General features: G+C 40.3%; 1 protein-coding gene across 1 annotated transcript in view; it reads right to left on the reverse strand.

Moving 5' to 3' along the window:
• The window catches only part of osa (trithorax group protein osa), a 124,782-nt gene that overhangs the window by 42,789 nt on the left and 56,313 nt on the right, over nucleotides 1-25,680 (reverse strand). Inside the window, 1 exon segment of the mRNA XM_088263571.1 lies at nucleotides 21,973-22,029. Coding sequence (XP_088119697.1) covers nucleotides 21,973-22,029 — 57 coding nt within the window.

A 25,680-nucleotide genomic window follows, 5' to 3' on the forward strand; every position in this document is an offset into this window, starting at 1 on the left:
GTAGTCTCCTACAAGGCTAGCAATGTCCAGAATCGATGGAGTACACACTCGGCCTGTAAGGGTACAAGGCCTGTACTATATCCGCCACACCGACTAGAGTGACATGTCCCTATTCAGACGTCGGCGTTCATCCCCCGTAAAAGTTATATTTGAAATGGAAAGTGACTGCTGAAACAATTAATGATATTATATTCATTGGCATTTACATCTATTATAGCATTATGCGCGTGGACTAGGCTTCCCTTCTCTCAGAGGCTATTCGGGATCGTATCCACCCCTTCCTTGTAGATTCTAAATGGCCGTTTATGGCGATTAATACCACCAATCAAAGGGAAAGCGAATAAACACTCGACGTTTTTCTTCTCTTATATTCCTTCGTTATTCTTATTTTCAAGTAAATCATTTATGCCGATTTGTCAAATGGCGTGTTAAAAATCGCTACTTGTTATTCTCTTTAATTTTATCATACTTGATTCGGCACTCACTTTGTGGTAATATCTATGCATTTTTAATTTAAATTTTAAAATGATGCGGAATGCATCAAAACACGTGTCGCGATAGATTTTAAGAAATAGTGTTATTTACCAAGTAAAGTAGGTGTTATCAGTCAAACGTGGGAAAATGTTTAGTTTTAGGTAGGTGAGGGTAGGATAGTCGGCAATTCACCTACCGAAAGATTGAGGATTACATCATTATGTTGAGGACGAAGCGTGGAATAAGTTTGTCGGTACTACTCGGAGCTCGGCACTGTTAGCGGAGGAGAAGGGAAGGCTGGCGCACAGCAGCAGGAAGCGAACCAGTCCGACATCCGCCGCTGATCTCTGCCAATTGTATTTGCACGACACCAGCAACATCGACTAAGGAGTAGACTAAGCCGATCCTCAACTCTTCTATCCTGCCCGCATCCAGTTAAAACTATATTTATTGTGAATTACCGTCGCTATGTAGCTAATGTGCTTAAAATCAAGATCGAAACTAGTTGGGATGGTTATCGCCAAATGCCACTCGGTCCCAAATGGACGCCAAACAGTTTAATGTTTGATTGGAGTACAAAATCACAGATATCGTCGCTTTCTTGTCAGAGTAGGCAATAATTGTTTGATATATGGTTATATGGGATGACACTCGGAGAGGGAGGAATTAGAGCGGTCATTAAGGGTTTAGGGGGTCGGAAGGGGACGGGTACACCTTCACCCCGACCTGGGACAAGGTGCTTACTATAGCATCAATCACGCTGACTGCGCGTGAACCCATTATAATGAGTTCATTCATTTTCAATTCGTATAGAAACGAGACCAATAAAAGTTTTACGGAACTTTTTTTTAATGACAATATAAAGACGATTACTGACCTACAATATAAATTACAGTCGTTAGGGAAAACCGTATCGTAACTAGGTGGTTAAGAACGTCGCTTACGGATATGAAATAGTATCCTTAAAATAAAATACAATCTCTTTTTTATCTACAACCAGAAAAAGAACATCATTTAATAAAAATAAAAATAAAAAAAAGTATACCATAATGTGTACTAGTCAACGCAGTAATCAAAACCGCAGATTTAAACAAATGTCTCTAAAGACGGATGATACTTATAGCATGAAAAATAAACTCATGTGTTATAGGTATAAGTTATTATTAACCACCTCGTGTGTTAATAATAACTTGTACCTTGTACACAGTAACAGGTAGATAATTGGCCGATACGTTTGCGTATGTATTTCTGTTACAAATTCTGCATTCTGCTGAGTCGATTCTTAAACATTAAAAACATTAAAATACTCTCACCAAAAATTTCCACACACCCCGTAAAAAATCCTAAACATTTAGGATTTTTTACGGAGTGTGTGGAAGTTTTTGGTGAAAGTATTTTAATGTTTTAGAAATTAATAAACCCTGATGATGACAAAGTTCTTGTCGAAACCGGTAGGTTAAATTGTATTAATCAAAAAGTGGTTACAAAGTTGATTAATTTTATAAAGTATATAGCTTATTCGTCAAATTCGTTGATCGGACACAAAAAGGGAACTAAATGTTTCAAATGTTCATTCAAACCAAACAATGACTTGTTTAATTTTGCGTTTACAATAAACATGTTCGACGCGTTGATAGTCAATTAATAATCTCATAATTGCACAGAAATGGACGAATCTTTCGAAAAAAATACGTGACGTCACACACGATGGGCGGAAGTAGGGGGGGGGGTGAGTGGGTGGCGGAACTTTGGAAACTTGCAATTTCACTTTCAAAGTCAAGGCAAAGGCAGCCGCTTTGCAAATCAATCCTCCCCCCCTCCACCCCCCCACCCCCCGCCCCCAGCAGGCACTACTTATCTCTCGAGTCTCCCCGCGATAGCGCTACGGGGCGCACGGAGCAGGTAGGAGGTGGAGCTGCCCCAACCACCCCGCACCCTCTGCATTACGTACTACTTTATAATAATAATAAATAGTAGATGGTAGGATATCTAGAAAAGAGGTCCCGCCGACAAGGTGCCTTTCTCGAATCACAGCTGACTGTACTATACGAGTGTGTGTAGTGGATCCATCCACGTAGCGGTAAGAAACAATGACACCGCGAACAATGGACGTGTTTATGTGTAGGTATTATTTCCACAAAATTCTCATTCGGTTGACAATCGGGAATCAGCTGATAAAAAGCCGTCGTGTTAGAACACCAAGAACGCAAGCAGATTTATTTAAACTTGTACGGAATATATGTACATTGGCGGGTTTATTGCTAAGAATCATTATCTTATAACCAACCAAAAATAGATTGTTGATGCGGTTTAAAAGTTTGGGCCTTATAGGCTGTATAGGGCTCAAACTTATTATAAATATTACGTTTGTAATTAAAGGGCAGATAGTGCTAGTATATAAGATCAGATAGTGCTACTTCATAATCATTACGACATTAAATATTAAATTAATTTTAAATTGATGAAAGCAAAGGAAGAAGGATCAGGAGGTGAGGGGCGAGAGGTACAGGAAACCAAGGAAGAATGATATGATGGACAGTTAGGGTACCAATGGTAGTAATATTTCAAGGGCTTAAAAGTGATTAGACACGCGTATTTTTCATATGAAGACGTAATTCGTCTCGTAATCATCCCGTTTCGACAGAAAAAGGAATTACTGCGAAGAATGATGTGCTATTACGAGGAACAAAAAATGTTCTCTCCTGATAAGAACGGAGTGTTAGAGCATGATCTCAAAGGTATACAAAGTATTTAACAAGACATTTAGGTGCGTTGGGGTTGTGAAGAATATTATAAAATATGTAGATAGTTTGTAGGTTTATGCGCTGATGAAATGAAGCCATTTAAGTTCAATGTGAGAAGGTGGTGCATGGTCATATTAAAAAAAAAATGGAACGAATGGTATGATTTGATTTTTGATATAATATTGATTGATGGGGACAGTTGGAAAAAGTTGAATAAATTATAGTTATATGATTAAAACCAAAAACTAACTGTCAAAGTGACGAACGAACGAAAGCATGGACTTTATAGTAGCAAAACGGATTGCGTTTATATGGACTTTGAACACATGGAATACAAAGCCGCGGTAATTTATAATCAACGATTATAGTTTAACTAGATGCGGATAGGACACAGAGGTGTGAGAATCGGCTCAATTTATTATTTCGTACAGACTTTTCGTTACAAGGTGAAACGTAAACAAGATTCATGAATATGCCTATACGTGATTAACCACCACGGTAATTCGGTAGGGAAAAGTTTAATTTTAGTCGGGTGAGGGAAGGATCCTTAGAACATAATGGAAGGCTCCGGGAATAGCGGGCGCGTTAGGTATATAGTAAATAAATCGACCCTCGAGGCGCTCGGATTTGAATACGAAAAGATGAAAAGGTTTGTTACCCGTAGACTCTGTTTGGTGGCGAGGGAGGCAGGGGTGTGAGGAGGGAGTAAAAGGGAATTCCGCAAGGTCGCCGCTATATACAACTCGACTCACACATTTTTATTTGTGTATGTATGTAGGTCTCGGCTCGGGTATATAGGCCACGGCCGCCGCTCCTAATAACACGACGGGATAAAGGTTTCCCGGTTCATCGCCCCCCGCCCCCCGCACTCCGCGCTGCACTCACTTCCGCGTGCCGTCCGTCTGCCGTCGGCCGTCTACAGTCTAGCACCACTCGTACCTATACGCGGAGCATTCATCAGCAGTTCGGTAACGCCCGCACGTCGCGTAATGAATGCATCGCTGACAACCTGGCGAGGTTCCTGATCCGATGTGCCGATCGCCAATTGCCGTACCCGCTACACCGCTCTACACTCGGCGAGCGCGGAGAGCCGATCTGTCACCCGACAGGTATGCGGCGACAGTGCAGAGAGACGAGACAAACTGGTTTACCCGAGAAAGGGAATTTCGTCTTCCCGGGTATTGTACAAGGGCGGGAATGTGCCCGCGATTGGTTTCTGCATAATCCACCGACTAATGCTTTCCGATTACGCGCTCGCGCACCTTACGTGTACATTTTGCGCGATAGTGCCAGATACCGGTACCGGAATGGAAGTTCTCGAGCGCTAATATTTGCGAACTGAGTCAGAGCCAGTTCTCTACTCGGTCATTTCTGACGTCATTTACTTAGCAAATAACGTAATAGTCCTCTATCCCTCGAGAACGAATCCATTATTTACACGAAAGGGCATACGGAACATAAAGTAAATAAGAGCGGTTTAGTGTGTGTGTGTGTGTGTGTGGCCCTGATTTGTGAGCCGGTGCCGGTACATACCTAACTTAATGAATGGGGTGATGCCAGGTACCCGACACACACAAGCCATTCATTAAAAGTTATTATTATATATCGTGTCGGTCTACAAATATAACGAGTTAGTATAATGGAGGTTGTTAACCTCGACACAGCACAATAACGGTCACGTGACCACACCAAATCAGGCGGAACAAGAGTAATATCGGCGACAACCTGTTGGGATGTCTATAGGGCACCGATACAATGCAAGGTGCACGCTGCGCTACCGAATCGGAGGGCTGCCTACAGTCGACACCGCTCGCCACTCTGGACACGACGCGTACTCGCGAATAATTCCCCTACCTGGTCATAAAATACTTGGGAATGTTACCTTTCTAGTTTCATTTAGTTTTTTTATTATCTCGTTTATTCAAATTTCGAGTAACAAGTAGGGAGAGGGCTCTAGAGTGATAAATTAAAAACAATCGCTGGTAGCACACTCTTCAAGGGTGAAAATTCGTCGAATAAAAAGAAAACGATTATAATTGGTTATCATGTTGAGATAAATAAAGTTTAAAAAATTAAGTCTAAAATTTAAACAACGATAGCAACGACTATCTAGCGAAAGTGCATCGAGAGAATCAAATTAGCCTCCAAAGTTGGCGACTGGAGATGTTAAAATATGTCTCCGTACAACTTCACAAAAACCACACGTTTGCGATTAACAACCGGGTTGACCTGGATTCAGTATTAACCCACAACCACAATTGAGCTGTCAAATATAACAATCTACTGGCAAGAGACATGAACCAACAGTCTTTATTGTCACCTGGCTACAAATGCAATAGGAAATTAACTAATTTTTGGTTTCTTCTGTAAAATTGGGAGAGTAGCCATTGCAGAATAACCATCGATGTGCATCTTGTAAAACAAAAATATGTACATACTATCCTCGGAGTAGCGATTGAATCCAAAAATCGAATGAAGTAAGAGTCTCGAGAAGTGCACAATTCTAGTTGCTAATTAACAATAAAATAACAATAAATAACAATAAATATGGGAGTCGAACACTGCAATATATCGTTCCAAACATTTTTAATTTGTTGCCGACGGATGTTAGAGGTCAAAATAAAATATGGAACAAAGGCAAAATAAAGGGATGGGTAAATGATCAAGAGTTAATTTTATGAAAATTGTAAAATGTTTATATTCTTAAGTTTTCTCTCTTTTTTGTGCGTATGTATTTATGGTTAAAATGGTTAAAAACAATAAAAAAATGTATTAAAAAAGAACTCCACCGACAAGACACACAAGGTGGCTTGCAAAAAAAAAAATATGTTTAAAATTATTATTTAAATAAATGTATTCAATTTATGTTAGCAAATTTCTACTAAGGACCTTCATCCGCACCCAATAGTACATAGGGCACCGCGTAAAATTATGAAGGAAAGGTTATCAGTCCTGCGCTTCACTTATCAACAAGTCCATGGTAAATGTTATAGTGAAAAACACATATATTTATTATGACCCAAGTATGGACCTAATGTGACCTAATTAAATTAACTCCTCTGGGAATCGAACCCGGGACCTCCAGCATGATAGCCATATGTGATAACCACTACATTATGGTGGTGGAGAAAAGTATTATCGCGTACTTGTAACTCTTGATCATTTTACAATTTGCCATCAAAAACTTAAACTGGAAAGAAACAGAAACCGAAAGAAGTAACGAATTGCCATCCCGACCGGCTGACCGACAAAACTAAAGTAAGATACCCACCAAGTAGGCACATCTACTGGATCATTCCCCCAACATTCCGGTACATATCATTTCTTTGTATCTTGTAATTTTTACAAAGTGTTCATTACTGTTAATGATTTATATAAAAGCACGTGCGCCGTATATTTATAAAGATAAATAAATATGAACATACTCTAATACGCTATCAGCGTAAACAACGTCTCGGCAAATCGATAGGTAGGTAGGTAGGTAGGTAGGTAGGTAGGTAATAGGAGTACATACACTAGTGCGGACTAATTATGATGCAACAGTAAGTTGACCTTTTACGCCGCGAGTATGTGTGTGTGAAACGGTTACCGCAGTATTGGTTAGACATTTCACGATCGCGGAAGGACGCGAGGGGCAAGGCCGTCTGGGGAAGGGGGACCCTCTCTCAGCCAACTGTTTTGTATTATTATATAGAGCAATTACGTATGTACTGTGTACCGCGTACCTACCTACACACGAGTGACGAGTGAGTCACTTCACGTGTTATATTGTATCGGTACTCTTTCATGCGAGATGTTATCACTATCAATTACTTCACGCGCTGATACAGAATATGAATTCTACGATACAAATTAGTAACGAACTCGAAATCAAAAGTATAACAAAAAATAACTTTTCAGAGCACTTACATGCAAAACCGAAACGTGCGTTAATCGACAATCTAAGATTGTTGACGTTAGGTAGTTTTTGTACTAGTAATAAATTCCAGACATAATGTTGCGATCCAACATGTGCCGAGTATGTGCTTTGCATTAGTGAGGCCGATAGTTTTCGTAACGGTAAAGAGTTAATGAACATAAATATAAGTTCATCGTAGAAAATAAACGACATAACACATCACTCGATAAGTCCCCGGTCTAACTAACTAAAAAATATTTCTTTTTGTTATATTGTTATTAGTGTTACTTCCATATAAAGCAAAATTCTAATATTCGTAATATGATACATTTTCTATTTAATACCGCCGAATAAAAATACTTTCTTAAATTATAAAAATACATACACAGGAACAAAGCGAAATTGACAATGAAAATTTAAAAACAATAATTATTATTATTGGGAAAATAGCAGTTTCTTCACAATGAACTGCGAGTGTGTTTAGGACTTGCAGGCACCGCATTCAACAGTATGAAGGCTGTCTGGAAACTGAATGCCGGCTGTGAAGTAACAAGGCTCCTACAGCTCGACACAATATCTTTCGTCTGGTTCTTTCAAAGGTTAGTAAGCCGCAGATAGATAGTAAAATACATACTACACACTACAAGCGCAAAACATTATTTCCTAATAACGGTGAAATGAAAGTATGGAAAATTGAAAGGAAAGGGGTAATGGGGAGAAAGAAAGAATCCAAGTACGAATGTTTCGGACGGTTGCGATTACTTCATACCATGAAAAGACAGTAATGTTTCAGACATTTCTGTTAGTACGTATACATCTAGTATATCAAAGGCGCATCTTTCAGTCAGTTCATACTTAAGTCTAGCTGTACAAGATACAAGTCTAAGCAAAAACATAAATGCATAAAAATATGGCAAACACCGCTATTTTTTTTATATAGTTTAAATTTTGAAGGAATTTCTTCCGAGACCCTCTTTTGATGTCTCTGTCCGACCCTTGACTTATTACTAAAAACGTTTACAAATAAAGGTTAGAATTCGATAAAAATATATACATCATATATATTATATACATTCATCGAAGAGGGTTGAGAAAAAAATGAGCACATTCAAATAAAATGAACGAGCCTTTGACTGAAAGTGGCTGTTTCAGACACCTGTTGTAGACTCGGCAAACTTATAACGCATTGTGTAGCTCTGTATGTATTTGTGCATGCGGAGTTGTATGTAAATGGTTTCCCGGCGGCGGTGGTCCCGTGACGTCACCGGCCTTGGCCCTGCGGAGCGGCGGCCCGTTATAAACCTTTACATAACACACACTCCACAGTACACATACAGACACCGTATCAATATTATGCCAATGTATTATTTTTAGAGTACTCTCCGAGAACATTGTTAGGAAACTTTGTTATTATTTTATTTTTTTTTGTTGTGTTCTTATTGTTTTTATTTTATTAAAAGTAAAAGAGGTAATGAGGGGTGGGGATGAAGTGTCGGCCTCTGTCCGTACATCCTCCTCCCCCCTCATTAATTGAATAGAGCAATATTTATTTCTTCAGAAATATTTTGAAGATTTTCCTCTATGTGCAGCTGACAGAGAGTCCCTCAGGACTCTATAACTGCTGCGGGTGGATGGTGGGCTCAGATTCCAAAAAAAAAGTACTCTCCGAGCTAAATTTAGCGCGATTTATTCTCCTTGTACACTGCACAACAGGATTCTCGTGACGTTAAGTACCTGTTCAATTAGGGAGACTGTTCGAACTACAATTAGTACGAATACGGAATCATAGTTTCCGTTGACTAGTAAGTATGTATAGTATAGTAATTCCATAGTAAGTTTGGTTTGATCCGTGACGACCCTCCAATAATCGTCACTCTTCATTAAACCTTTTCGTTTGTCACTCTTTCCATACAGCTAATCCTTTCTTCCCTTCTCCGAAATCACATCGCGAACGCTTTTAATCGTTTTCTATCCCTCTGTCATCTTTTAATTTTTGTTACTAGGGTGCTATACGGCTGTCCAAACTTAAAACACAGAAAGGGACATTTTTTTGAAAAACGTTTAATTTTGTATTTTTGGACTAAGTAGAATCGACTTAGTCCAAAAATGCAAAAAAAAACGTTTTACAAAAAAATGTCCCTTACTGTGATTTAGGTTTGGACAGCCGAATACTCCAGACATAATTTTCTTTTGCTATTCGGGCAGTGAAAAACGATTTTTTATTTTTATTCACATTGAATGCCTATTTAACCATACCTATTCTGGTCTTCAATTCATTAGTCCATCCGTAGTCTTCCGCGACAGCTTTCTACATACGGACCTCTATTTAACTAACTTCGGATAAAACGCCCTGTTAATATTATACAATACATGCATGTAAGCAGTTTTTAGCGGCCATGATAATCACAAATAATAACTCAAAACTTCAAAAGGGCAAACAAAACTTGATTCCTTTTTCAAAGCTGGATTGCTGAAAGCGAGCGATATCAAACAGCAACATCAATTCACTACGAATCTTCGAATACAATAAATAGAATTTTGTTTGAGTTTTGTATTGTTTATTTATATTTAATTGGTATTCATATTTTCAAAAACAAGTTTTTATTATTTATTTTACGCCTTTTTTATTTAAAGGTCTTTCGGCTTTAACGGACACCCCTCCCCTCAATTAGTCCGTTATATCGAGGTCTTACTGTACCTTAAACATTTTTGGTCGTTCTACTATTTGTAGGTATCGCGGAGTAATCCAAATATCACGAGTTAGTAAATACCACCAGCATAAAACTAAACGGGCTAAATATTTATGTATCTCGGTTAGGATAGTATAATTTCCTTTGATAGTAAGGCTCTCGGAGTTGTGTCGGTGTCATTCGGGCCCATTGTTTACCGCAATCAACTCGACGCAAAGAGTAGATAAAATGTAAAAATATAAAAGCTCCGAAATAAGCGAGAATATATTTTTACAACATTAAAGACTCCTTTTAAAAAGGATGAAAGCGGAACGCGGAATAGTGGGGATATCGTGATGGAAGTTGAGCGCTTTGAAGGCTTTGTTATATTAGCGGCCAGAATGGGAGCGGAGAGAAGACTGCGCGACACAAAACTGCGATAAAAAGAGCCCCCCAGGGGTAACTAACGAATAGCGGACGGCGCGAACCCTTGCTCTCGGTGCTTAGTGCTCGGTGCTCAGTACCATGTACTGCAGTCCCGTCATCAAGGGGAAGACCGACAGTCTACTACTGTAGCTCCATACGGGCCTCTTCACTCGACATGTCTTTAATAAAATACAAATGTTTACAGCTCCTAAACTAAACTTTGGGTTTTTTAGGCTTCAATTTTACATTACCAAAAAGCGATAGCCACCGAGGTATCCGTGCATCATGGATATAGTAGGTACATGAGAGGCGATGCGAAAATGAGATTCGTTGTCGATAAAGGATGGGGAAAGAGCATCTCGCGATCGTGGAAAACCGAACCGAGTATAACATATTATATTCCTTTTAAATTTGAATAGATTCGATTAGATTAGAATTTGAATAGATTTTCGTAGAAATAAAACTTAAACTTAGTATAGAGATTATTGCCAGAGAATTTGACACTTACCCGATGCCCGATAGTAAATAAAACAGAGTAAAGATACCGTGACGCTATTTTACGGCATCGAGGGCTCTATTCCCACGGTAGGGTCGGCTCATACATAAAACGAGTCCAGCCGGCACAGTTTCCCGTGGATGGCAGTAAAATTCTAGGCCGGTTTATAGGAATTTCCTATGGCTACGCTACAAAATGATATCGCGCGTATTCTATATTGACTATAAAACCCTCTGATTCAGTAACGCGTGTTCGATTTTGAATTGTAGACATGGTTACGGACAGGGGTAGGAATCGGCCAAAAACAAACTGATTATAATATCAACAATACACTACGTTTAATGTAAATTCAGTAATTCGGCGAATCAGGAATATCAAGTTGGGGGCTGGCAATCAACAATATTAAGACGAATGCCACGGTGGTCAGCAAAACCTATATAACGACACGCAAAGTTAAAAGGTCGCATTGAAGGCTTTGCGCGTTGAAAATTACTAACGTGATATCTGAAGTTAGCGCAAGAATAGGAATGGCAAGGGGTCCCTCCTACTTCATCTACGTACGTACGAACATGTCACCGTGTTGTCTGGTCCACGTCGCTGTGTGGACGCTGGTCACCTCCGCGATGATACAAAATCGAGGGTATCGAAATGTGGTGTCACCGTTAAATGCTTCGACTACCGCGGACAGATCGGGAGCTCATGACATCCGCCAAAATAAACGAAAGACTCAAAACTTTTAAAATCCCATTTTCTCAATACTTAACCTCATTCCAGACCTGACACGTTACAATGTACTACCATTGGGTCCAAACTCTGATGGTAACTGTTCAAGTTTAAAGACGATAGTTGTTAAATCCTGAATATTGATATTAATAACATACTTGCGCGTAGGATGTAGGTACTATTGCCATTCCGTCCGTAATTGTACGCATTATACTTTATTAGATAGGGGAATGGAATCCTTTCAGTGGCATTGTATCCGCCTCCCGAGCGGACAGGTGACGCCGGACAGAGAGCGGTGCAATCGTCCCGCGCCCCGGGGGGCTCGCGGACTGGGTACTAGGACTGGAAAGTTGAGACTACACAGAACAATCTGCCATACGATATTATACACATCTGAAGTTCATTTTTAGCAATGATAAAGGCGAGTATTGCCCAATGCGCCATATTGTTTTTCTAGTCTTGTATGATCATGATGCCTTGTAGTGATTTAGTATCCAAAATTGCCCACTGTTCGCGTGAAGATAACCCACAGGTAACAACTTTTTATGAAATTTGACTGAAATGTTAAATTTGTTAATGCTGTTGCGAAAATGACCAAAATAGTGCATCGAGTCTTTCTTTATATATTTTTTGATACTTCTTATTATAAAACCGCAAATAATTTAATCACCGGGAACGATAAAACCGCAAATAATATTTGAATGGCACGATTCTTCACGTTCCGAGCGTAAAACTGAGTAAATATTTATATTTTTCGCGCTTAAAAATAAACTGTGCAAAAACGTTAAGGTGGCTATAAAACGCAGATATGGCCCGCAATGGTCGTCATTGGGTGACAAAACCGAGGAAAACGCGACACGTTCTTTTACGAGCCCTCGGAGTACATCGGGGACAAATCGAACAACTATACAGAAAAAGAGAAAATAACCACCCAATATCGTTGATTTTAAAGTGTAAAAAAGAAAAATGAAAATGAAATTAGATTCGACATAAACAGTATGATGTATCGTGTCTTCCATTGATTGCCTCAAAAGTATGTTGCTACTAACAGCTTCATTTGCGTGTGATTTATTAATTTACATATGAACTAGCTTAAACTGGTAAATGGAAAATAAAGAAAAGAGAAAGCACACTGATATACAATATTTTTGCCGTCGAGAAGCACGCTGTCCGTCATGAAAAATGTTAAGTGTTGGGCGTGTTACTTTAATGTTCAATAGATGGCGCTACCATTGCGGTATAACCACTATTAATTTTACATATGGATGTAGCGAATGTTTTTACGCAAAACCGAGTAGGTACGTATCGAAATACATAGTTTTTTTTTAAAAAACCCGTTGGTGTTTATATACAATTATATATTTTCGCTTAGTGTTTGCGAAAAATATCTATTTATCTGATATTAAATAATATTAAATTACTGTTCTCGATTCTCGATGTGACGAATCTGCAGATCTGGCTTTATACGCAGGACGTGTCGAGATAACCGATCGGGAATCTGGACTTAATTCTTTTCTGGGTAAACGGACCTTAAGAAATTAAATGACACGTACGCACTCCCCCTCCCCCCCCCCTGCCCCGCGATGCGGAGATTACCGATGTAGATAGATTATATCGAGATAGGAGTCTTGCACGACTGGCGCCGCGCTGCGCGCCGCGCGCCGGAGCCCGGAGCTCACGCACAGGGCGCCCCACGGAGGAATAAAGTGCGATCGTTAACTTCAGCCGTCTGTTGTAACGCGACACGTCGAGAGCTCGGAGCCTACGTCGTCAGCGATTATGTTTTATTATTGCGAGGGCGGCTAATCCGCTAGCTCCGCAGGTTCTAGTATCGCGATATAAATACGTATCTCTTATCAGACGGGACAAGGGAAACGGTTTCAGCATACAGCTTACGTCTCACCACGAATGGGTTGGGAATGTGAATAAATAAATAAAAATGTACATAATACATTATCCTTATTAACATAAATATTTATAATTTTAAGCATAAATTTTAAGCAAATTTAATCATATATCCGCATCCGTAGTGTAATGGTCAGCACACTCGACTACCGTTCTGGAGGTCCCGGGTTCGATTCCCAGAGGGGTCAAAAAAATATAAGTGATTTTTTCACTCTAATATTTATTCCATATTACCCTGGACTGGTACCTGAAGCGAAGGGCTGATCACCTTTCCTTCATGTGTTAACGATCAAGATAACACTGCGTTTATATGGTGGAGTGCCCTATGGGGTGCGGATAAGGGTTTGAAGCATATTAAATGTTATAGGGGGGGGGGGCGATTTCTACCTCTCTTAGTGAAAGAACGACTAGTGTAAAAGTCTGAGTCAAAAAGGACACGAGTTGGGACATAGGTTTGCAACCCGGCCGACGGAAAACATAGTTACTTCCGAAATGTTAATCATTTCCAGTTATATGTTAATCCGTTAACAAAATTCTAGCGAACATCAACACGATGCGCGATTACCGATTCCGACTAGCACTAGATTAATTAGCGTGATGCGTATTATCAATAGTCAGGGGCATGTACCACCGGCTCGCGATCCATCCACCCCGAGGGCGAACGGAAATCAGTAAAACGTATATCATATTTATTTTTGAATAGATATATAAATGCGCGTATGTATCGTATAGATAGAATTGAGGATTCGCGCGAATGGCAAGTGATATCCATACGCTCGGTCACGGGGGTTCGTGTGGGGACATAAAACAATAAAGCGATTCAGCATAATATAATACGTATCAATTAACTAAAAACATAAGTACACATAATCCATAATAAAAAAATAATAAAAAAAAACTGCTAAAAAAACAACTGATAAAAAGTATAAATGAAAAGCACGGTGCACTCTTATAATTATTTTGGTGTCATTTAGATGGCGTCGGGTGCAGACGCATTGATGAATTTTATCTATACAGTGTAATAAAAAATGCTAATGTATATTAAATTGCAGATTAGTCTATGGATAAACTCGGTTAAGCCGATTGAACAATGTGTATTTTTTCCATTTAAAGATTTTAATAATAAATATATATGCCGCGAATGGTCCAATGGCAACCGACTTATCGGCGACGCCAGACGTTGCCATAGATACCATTTCGTGAGAGCGAGGGGTATGGGCAGAAGCAGAATGGGTGAGACGAAAATTCGAAAATTGTTCTTCTTTCCCCTTTCCGGTAAAACAATATTATTAATTTATATTAATGATAATGGATTATGGAATTTCACAAAGCAAATGCTAATCCAATAAATAAACATGATCAACCTTATTGCACGTAGAAACTAGAACAAAGGATTCGGAAACAGGAAGATTGGGAGACTTCTTTTGTATGTATAATTTCGTAAGGTATTGATAAGTGGGCAACTTGTTCAGCGACGTTTTATAATTTACTTGCACATCTTATTTCTTCATTTCTATCCAAGTTTATTGCAGGACGCTGTTTAAATGTTTCTTAGAACGTTGAATCAGAACGGAAATAACATAACTCTAGACACTCTCTCGGGAACCTACTCGAGACTCCTGGTATATTTTAACGTCTTTTGAAAAATAATTAAATTTCGATTCCGTTAGTTTTTTCTTGCCTTTCGCGGTGTCTAAATTACGGCGCCTTAATTCTCGGAACGAAATTAAAGGGAGCGAATAAACTACGAGATATATTCTTAGAAAGAAAGAAAGATATATATTGGGTACATATAAGGATTCGAATCGTCAAAAAACGGGTCATGCGAAGCAAGTAAAGTTTTTGTCCCCAAGTCCTCAATTGTCACTCGGTTCATTCTCATGCCAGGATTGTGAATAAACGGCTCTATGGGTGACTTTGTTCAAACCAATTCCACTGTGACGAAATGTCCCGATATCGTCATAATCCGTATTCTGCATTTTAGTCCGGAACCGTTGTCGATGTTCGATGGCGAAATTCGGATAAAACACAATTTGAATATCGCTTTACCGCAGTGCGAACCCGTTCAGACGTGAGAGAGCACCAGCAGCAGCGCGCAACACGACTGCGATCAATACCTTCCTACCCCGCCGGAGCCGACCGGGAGGACGGAGGACGGAGGACGGGGTCACCGGACACCGGTCGCCACAAATATTACTCTTACAAATATCATCAATTTGTAATGATAAACCGGTCGGTACCCTGCACACCTTCAAGCGGAATATGGAGCAACACTCTCCATTAGTTCATCCGCGCCTCTATTCGTGCAGCTCGCCGTTTGTTCCGTAGAGGCTGCTCGACATGACATGCTCGACAACTCGATTCGCTTAAGTTAAGAATCAAAGTAGCTTCTGGGCATTGATTCCATGCATAAGTTAACGTTTTTACTATCAATAAACTTAAGCCGAGTGTTGAATAAACTTCACTCTGGATTTTCATTTCTAATGATTTTATGCTTTTTTAAACCGGTTGTCGATCGGTTTTGCTAGGATGTTAAAAGTTAACCAAAAAATATTAGTTATTTTTTTTTACCTGGCAGACATAAAAAAATGAAATTACTATATGAAATTGTTGTCTTCCATTGTATTATAAAAAGTAAAGAATTCGTTCAGAAACGGATTTAAAACCCGAATGGATACGGTTAAGGGAAACGTCCAAATATATACAAAGACGAACAGTTTGTAAAAATAAAATAGCTAGTATACTCTCCCGACAGGAAGAAGTACAATTAGCGTACTAAACAAGAAACAGCTGTTTATCATCTAACGCGAGAGGCGGCCCAGGAAAGGGTTCGGCCTAGGTCAGGGTAGCAGCAGTGGCTTTGTAATATATAAGGCTTTTTAGGGAATCACTGCCACCACACCCCCTCCCCCTCCCCCTCCCAAGCCTCCATCCCGAGTAAACGTCACAAAAATGTGGGAATTTCGAGGTTAACACCGTTTCACGACGTCATGTGGTGCGGCGCCTCGATCATGAGAACAGGTTATTAATTTCGCATATGTAATATACTTACATTATTCATGTATTACGAACTTATTTTACTATTTTTCTTCTTACCTCATTAGTGCCCGAAAGTGCATAGATAGAGGTTGATCGGTAATTATATGAAGGTAAGGATCAGTCCGGCGCCTAAGGCACCAGTGCAGGGAAATATTAAATAAATATTAGAGTGAAATATCTCCTATACTCATTTCCACCAATTACATATGATTTATACCAAATCTAAATTAATAGGTTCGGGATTAATTCATATTTACGAATATAAATTAGGGTTCCATAAAGTAGATAAAAATAATTAAGTAAAAATAATTACTATAGTTGTCATTCGGTTCGTTTAACCTTTTAAAAAATACGTATAGCAACAAGCTTGCCAATTGCATAAGAATTTCATAAAATTCCATTGTAATATGTATTCTTACGTTAGATGCAAATGTAGTAAACAAAACTACCCAGAGAAATACGTAACATAAAACAACATTCTTCCGTGCCGAAGGAGCTAAGCTTCACCGAGTAGAAGTAGGGGAAGGATATTTTCAGTTCGGATTATTCAGTTTCGTTAGTAAAGTTAGCAAGAGCGTATCGCGATCGAGGCTGTAGAGATTCCACCTGAAGTCGGGGTCCGAGGAGCTGCCGCGCGGAGAGGGGATGTGTGCGCTCGTGTGACGAGCATTAATTAGCGGGCGGGGGTGGTGGGTGGTGGGGGGCGGGGGCGAGGGCGGGGGCGCGGGGGCCGGCAGCGCGCGCCTCCCGCCCGATCAATAGCCGCCCTCTCCCCGCGGCTGCACCCCGGCGCTACACTCCACTAAATTATTGAACACAAAACGGTTCATCGATAGCGGATCGCTACAATAACAATAGCGACCGTCGCTTTCAACAATGAGACGATCTTCAACGACTCAGCTTATATTCAACTTTTGCAAAGAAAATAATAAATTTGGATAATTTATAGAAAAGAAAACTTTTCGACGCAAATTTAATCTTCGTGTTTTTTAAATTATACGCGTATCAAATAGGAACAAATTTAGCGTCCGCTCGTTTTGCCTACGCGATGGACTAGTGATAAAGCGCGGGTATATATCCGGTACGAGACATTCGAGTTCTGACCATCGCTCATCGCCCGCAAACAGTTCGGAACTCCACCTGACTAAGTGACCGGCAAGTGCAGACCCCCTATACAAAACTAACGTCTATCTTCCATTGCCAAGGTGATCTGTATGAGTGGACTAGGACTAGGATAGGGCATACCTGTACTCGTACTGGCTTGTGTAAGTTGCACACTGCTCGTAACAAATGTATAATACCCGCGTTTATATTATACGAGCGTAGATTTAGAGAACGGCACGAGTAGATGGGCGAGCATCAACAGATCTGAATGGGTCGGGCGAAAAGTGGGTTTCAGGCGAGTACCTAATCAGTGCGGGGCGGAGGAGGGGGCGGGGGGATGGGGAGGAACTAGTTCCAACCGCGGACAAGAAGCAACAGGTGGGACACATACTCGGGTAGATGAATAAATTTTAAAACAAACCGGCGAGAAGTTGTGCGGGTACCCGCTGTACGCTGTACGCTGTACGCTGTACCCACTGGTGGGGTGAGGCGGTGATGGCGGTGTCACGAACGTTGGCTCGACTTCACAAACTCCCGACTCGAGCAGTCCTCCCATCCGTGCTTTAAATCACTTTTCGATGGGGGGACCGAATGTGTGTATGGTGTGTAATTGTAATGTCACGTTGGACCATATTAAACGACGACGAGATCCTAGGTTACACTACTCTTCGCGTGCGTAAGACACTGCGGATTGACGCGATGCTAACCCGATCGCGAATCACGCGAGGGCGAGGCGATCTGTTCTACGCTCCGGGTACTCGGATAAAGGAGTGGAATATACTCTATGATATACAGACGACGTAAGTGAGGAAGTAAGTAAGGAACTCAGGCTTCGGGACATTAATGCTATACGGGGAAGAAAATGAAGTACGAATAGTAAGTGGGAAAATAAAATTTACCTCGTGTAACCTAGATATCGCAGATTTGTACGATTCCCTAGAAGTCGGAAGGGTGAACAAATGTTATTTAAAAAAAAATTTGTTGAATTCCACGTATATAAATACAAAATTCCAACGTACCCACTACATGTTTTAAATGTTTATATTAATTATTCGTGTCACGTTATTTAAATCTGAAAAACAATATGTTAAAACAAATTATTGACTTGTCGTACTCCGATTCCAAAAGCGCAATCATTTCAGAATTTGTATACTTCAAAAGCTACGCAATTACGTATCAAGATGACAGATGAATTCAGCGTGGTACATACGTGCATACGTAGGTACGCCATGTCGAGTTGCTGAAATGAGAAAGGGTCGGGAGCATTAGGGAGAGGAATGCATTCATTGCAGTGTACCAGCTGTTCTCCCAGAGCGTACCAAAATATGCATTCGGCAGGTGTTGCTGGGTTGACCTAACCAGCAGTTTCAGAAGTGGCCACTAAGTTTGTTAAGGAGTTATAAATACAAACTCGCAAATAGTTACTTAACGAACATACAATTGTTACTTATATTTTTAATCATTTCAATGGTGATTCCATACCTAATATAAAAACATATGTTAGCGATACAAGGATACATGATAACATGAATGCAGGATGTAATTGTAAAAAGATTCGCAGTCGGGGAACCCTTCGTGCTTTATAGAGAAGGGATTCGCAGGATTCCCGGGGTATGGGACCCCTACACCCCGAGGGCGAGATGTAATATGTATCCGTAATTCGTCTCGTATTGCAGTTACTGGGAAAACCTTTATTAGTTCGATGGGCCCACAATAATATTCCATCATAATAATATATCATCAATGTTTCAAACATCTACATTTAAGCAAGATTCTGAGAACTTTAACATAAGAACTTTCAAGAAATTGATCTTAATTTCAAGTGTACTGTTAAACGTACTATCGGATAAGTTATAGTAATGAATACGTTACTAGTCGCATTAACTTTATGGCGGGTCAAGCGATAGATATCTAGGGAGAGTTGCCTCGTTGGCGCACTCCTCGGTGCCTAGTATTACCTAGCAGCGGACGTGTCCACATTCGCGAGCGGCTGTATCCGGTCAGAGTACTACTCATCACCAATCGTCGACCAAAAGTCGGCAGGTGCCAAACTATTCCGCTATACCAGCCTATTGTGATTACATATTCTCCCGCCATCTTTACTAGCGTCAAAAGACAAAACCCAACTAGGTAAATGAATGTGATTAAAGTTCACGCAATAATCAAAATGATCGAGCCATCCATAAGTTTACGTTTTATTACCATTGATTTGTCCTTTTGAAAAATGAATTCAGAGATACTTATTTTTAATTGGTCCGGGTGTTTGCGATGACCTTTCCCATCCTTATTATGCTCCCTGTTGACGAGTTTTTTTATGTAGAGGCTTTGAGCGTTATTCCTTTTCACATTGTAGACAACCCGTTAATAAACTAGCGTGTCCTGATTCGCAGCTAGCGTGGTCTCGGTATTAATTAATTTTCCGCCGACCGCAGCTTGCGGGTGAAACGCAACTCGTCTCCAAGTTTGTAAACAATAGGAAGATGTTTTGTCACCCTGTTGGTCTCATCACTACGCCATTAGCTGGCGGGACGACAGGCGACTGGAGACTGGCGCTGCACGCGGAGAGCCGCAGACTACACTTTGATCGGTCGGAGAATTGCACTGTCGATACGACATGTGCGTACAATTCTAAACGTATCACTTATGTTACGAATCCCGTATTTTAAACAAATTGTCGACTGGAATTATATCTCGCTTATTATATTTGACGCTCGATTACGAAAATCGTTCGACGCTTGATCGCAGTTTGCGTTATATTCTACTATTTGTTCAGGGTTCTCGGCACCGCCATGTACGAGTATCTCGTTAATGGATGTTAAAAAATATTTTAAATACTAATCTAAAATATATTTTACAGATATTTGAAATCCACATTCGTTTTTATCCACATTCGCAAATCAAACCTAAGAAATATTGATCGAGATAATACTCGTAGTGAAATCAGACACTTAGCAATAACTGATTTCGAATTATTTTATTAATCAAACGACACCTACACAATAACTGAACACTGACGGGCTTATTGCTGCGAAGCGATATCTCCCAACTAACCAAAAACATCGGTAAGGTTTGTACCCTATTCAGGTATTTGAAATAAGTAACAAGATACCATTTCGCTTGTACACATAAGAGAAACTGAAAACTTAACACAAATTGTAAAGTGTTGCAGCTCAAACAATTAACACATTACTACAATTATACTCGTAATTACAAACTAACAAAAAGGAAGGCGTAGGGAATAGGAACAGGTAAAGGGGAGGTAATTTATTCCCTAGTCTGGCCGCTTGGATAGGAATACCTGAGAGTTATTATTGTTTCACGCGGATATGTTCAGACTTTACTACGTTTGCTTATATCCTCCTCACACCGTGTCTGCGTCTTGCGTCATACTACTGTATACAGTATCTAGGTATAATATTGTACACACTTAAGTGCAGGCCGTCCATGTTAAATGCAAACGCGGCTAGCAACAGAGACGATAGTGTATTTGCATGTACCGTTAGTGTCAGGACGATAATTACAGGAAACATAGCCTCCCTACTTCCAGGGACATATCACCTTGTGCGCAGTATCCGTAAATTAGTTTTGTGGTTAACCTTGTCCGATCGAAAGTCAGGTTTAATTTATTACATTTATAGATAAGGAACAGAGATCTCGACACCGAAGTGTTCAAATTGTCCTTAGCAGTAAGTAGTAGAGTACCGTTGGTATGTTTACAGTCTATATTGTTTAAAAATGGTCACCATTTCTTTTATTGGAACGAATCAATGTTTGTGAACGACACTCGGTCAAAATTGAAATTCGGTTGAAAGCCGAGTCTAGTTAACAGCAGACAGCAATACGTCATAGGTAATCTAGGAGTAACGAGGACTTTCGGAATACATATATTGCTAAACATGTCCTTAATTCTTTCAAACGCTTATCGATTCGGTTTGATCATGGAAATCAGTAGTTGTACGGATAATTTTTTAATTTTTGTTTTAAGCTCGATAATTCCGATAACTAAACCAAGCACCGAACAGTGTTGCAGCGGACTCGCAGCGAGTTTACTAACCCCTTCAGCCCTCCCGATGAATTATTACGTCCCCAATCAGTCTACCCCCGAGATTATCAGATGCGCAGCTCCCGATTCTAAGCACTGCGTGCGGAGTACCTACCTGTGTACACATAACCTGCTGCATAATATGGACGGACGTCTCGTTACTAACCTGTCCACGCGTGCGAGACCCATTATATGTTATTGTTGTCTCCAACGAATGTCCATACATACGTACTATAATGTTACTAAACTGGAATTCTAAGCAGGCTACTCGAATGGATTAAAATACACACGAGATATTTTACCGTTTTGGGGCTGAGATTTTTTTTATACCACGTGTATACTTAAATTATTGAAGACTAGCAAAACTGATTGCATTATTCCAGAATCGCATCAAATCGTGTTATTTGTCCTATGGACATTATTAAGTTGCAACAATGTATAAGTACACTTACCGATTCGGGGTCGTGCGCGTTCGGAGTAGATGGCTGACCCGGTCTAGGAGGATAAGGCTGAAAAATAAAAATTGATTCGTTTAAAAATAAATACAAAAAGGCTTTTATCATTGTTACCGTTTCGCATTGTAAAAACTCGGACACGTACACATTACATATTATTATTAGCAGCGTATAACTTAACAAGAGCTTAGCTATTTCTGCTATTCTCTTTTACTCTCCTATAGTATTCATCATTCATCCTCCATTACCTTTCCCACATATCAGTAATGTCTCTCACCTCGAGTGAGGGATACTATTGATACGTGGAAAGGCAACGGAGCTCCTTCACTCTCATCATCTGTATCCCGCGATACACATTACACTCCTTTGTCTAATAATCTGGAATGCGGGATTGATCAATTCAATTCGGCCAATTCGACTCGGTGCCCTGTTCACCGCTCGACTGCGGACAGAGCCTAAAAGAAAGAAGAAGTTCATACTGTACCTACAACTTCCACGATAAGTAATTTAGCGAGAAGCTGTCAATGCACGTAATTTAGGTATGTAGATAACATAAAATAAAATAGTTTGCTTAATTAGACGCGACGCACGATGAGTGCACGAGTCCGTTTACGGCTTACACCTGTGGAGTAGAGTTTGCATGTTCCACATTAGGTTGCATGTATCACTCTGAAAACGTTGTACGAGAAACGTATATTACGAAACTTAGGACTACGATGTGATGGGAGAAAGGCGGGTGACAAGCTGCGAGCGTCGCCCCAGTATATAGCCGTCGTAAGCCAAATGAAGTCTAAATGTGCACTATATAACATAATCTACTCCGAAGCTAGAATAATTGGCGGGTCGCCTATATATTCCCATACACGAGAAGATATAGGCGAAGAATAAGTCGAAGGCAAAACATGGAGATAGGTGTGCCGTTCTATACTTCGCGGAGAAGCGTTTTACATGTTAGTGAGTTAGCTATCATTATCAAGGGCATTATCAAACCCGTTGACAAAACATGGAGATAGGTGTGCCGTTCTATACTTCGCGGAGAAGCGTTTTACATGTTAGTGAGTTAGCTATCATTATCAAGGGCATTATCAAACCCGTTGACAAAACATGGAGATAGGTGTGCCGTTCTATACTTCGCGGAGAAGCGTTTTACATGTTAGTGAGTTAGCTATCATTATCAAGGGCATTATCAAACCCGTTGACAAAACATGGAGATAGGTGTGCCGTTCTATACTTCGCGGAGAAGCGTTTTACATGTTAGTGAGTTAGCTATCATTATCAAGGGCATTATCAAACCCGTTGGCAAAACATGGAGATAGGTGTGCCGTTCTATACTTCGCGGAGAAGCGTTTTACATGTTAGTGAGTTAGCTATCATTATCAAGGGCATTATCAAACCCGTTGGCAAAACATGGAGATAGGTGTGCCGTTCTATACTTCGCGGAGAAGCGTTTTACATGTTAGTGAGTTAGCTATCATTATCAAGGGCATTATCAAACCCGTTGACAAAACATGGAGATAGGTGTGCCGTTCTATACTTCGCGGAGAAGCGTTTTACATGTTAGTGAGTTAGCTATCATTATCAAGGGCATTATCAAACCCGTTGACAAAACATGGAGATAGGTGTGCCGTTCTATACTTCGCGGAGAAGCGTTTTACATGTTAGTGAGTTAGCTATCATTATCAAGGGCATTATCAAACCCGTTGGCAAAACATGGAGATAGGTGTGCCGTTCTATACTTCGCGGAGAAGCGTTTTACATGTTAGTGAGTTAGCTATCATTATCAAGGGCATTATCAAACCCGTTGGCAAAACATGGAGATAGGTGTGCCGTTCTATACTTCGCGGAGAAGCGTTTTACATGTTAGTGAGTTAGCTATCATTATCAAGGGCATTATCAAACCCGTTGACAAAACATGGAGATAGGTGTGCCGTTCTATACTTCGCGGAGAAGCGTTTTACATGTTAGTGAGTTAGCTATCATTATCAAGGGCATTATCAAACCCGTTGACAAAACATGGAGATAGGTGTGCCGTTCTATACTTCGCGGAGAAGCGTTTTACATGTTAGTGAGTTAGCTATCATTATCAAGGGCATTATCAAACCCGTTGACAAAACATGGAGATAGGTGTGCCGTTCTATACTTCGCGGAGAAGCGTTTTACATGTTAGTGAGTTAGCTATCATTATCAAGGGCATTATCAAACCCGTTGACAAAACATGGAGATAGGTGTGCCGTTCTATACTTCGCGGAGAAGCGTTTTACATGTTAGTGAGTTAGCTATCATTATCAAGGGCATTATCAAACCCGTTGACAAAACATGGAGATAGGTGTGCCGTTCTATACTTCGCGGAGAAGCGTTTTACATGTTAGTGAGTTAGCTATCATTATCAAGGGCATTATCAAACCCGTTGGCAAAACATGGAGATAGGTGTGCCGTTCTATACTTCGCGGAGAAGCGTTTTACATGTTAGTGAGTTAGCTATCATTATCAAGGGCATTATCAAACCCGTTGGCAAAACATGGAGATAGGTGTGCCGTTCTATACTTCGCGGAGAAGCGTTTTACATGTTAGTGAGTTAGCTATCATTATCAAGGGCATTATCAAACCCGTTGACAAAACATGGAGATAGGTGTGCCGTTCTATACTTCGCGGAGAAGCGTTTTACATGTTAGTGAGTTAGCTATCATTATCAAGGGCATTATCAAACCCGTTGACAAAACATGGAGATAGGTGTGCCGTTCTATACTTCGCGGAGAAGCGTTTTACATGTTAGTGAGTTAGCTATCATTATCAAGGGCATTATCAAACCCGTTGGCAAAACATGGAGATAGGTGTGCCGTTCTATACTTCGCGGAGAAGCGTTTTACATGTTAGTGAGTTAGCTATCATTATCAAGGGCATTATCAAACCCGTTGACAAAACATGGAGATAGGTGTGCCGTTCTATACTTCGCGGAGAAGCGTTTTACATGTTAGTGAGTTAGCTATCATTATCAAGGGCATTATCAAACCCGTTGACAAAACATGGAGATAGGTGTGCCGTTCTATACTTCGCGGAGAAGCGTTTTACATGTTAGTGAGTTAGCTATCATTATCAAGGGCATTATCAAACCCGTTGACAAAACATGGAGATAGGTGTGCCGTTCTATACTTCGCGGAGAAGCGTTTTACATGTTAGTGAGTTAGCTATCATTATCAAGGGCATTATCAAACCCGTTGACAAAAACAAATGGACGTATTCGAATTAGTTTCTGCGAAGCTGGCAATGAAGCTAGATCATGTTGTTACAATACCTGTCGTAGTGAGCGGTTTTTTTACAAAATAACGCGATTGGAACAAACTTCTGTCGTCTGATTTTAATACCAGCCCAAAGTTACATTAAAAAATACAATAATAAAAAGGAGACTAAGGGCGTTTGTGCACTACACGGAATTTTACGGTCCGGCACTTCGGTTAGCGTGATAAAACGATGATTGGCTTGGATTGGCTTGTGCTTTTGTCCATCTTTCTTCGGATCGGTGCACTTGATCGTAGCGTGAACACGTTACGCGTAAATTCGATCACGCTAAACTGTCGTAGTCGCTTTTATTTTTCGAAACCGGACTGCCGGACGATAGAATTCCGTAGTGGCCTAAGAACATTCTATATGAAGCAAAATCCGCAGGATAGTCCATCAGGCGGGGGAGTAAGATGAGCAGAAACAACA

Source organism: Brachycentrus maculatus, unplaced genomic scaffold, assembly GCF_059751285.1.
Source record: "Brachycentrus maculatus isolate JH-2025_06_01 unplaced genomic scaffold, ASM5975128v1 h1tg000201l, whole genome shotgun sequence".
Lineage (NCBI taxonomy): Eukaryota > Metazoa > Arthropoda > Insecta > Trichoptera > Brachycentridae > Brachycentrus > Brachycentrus maculatus.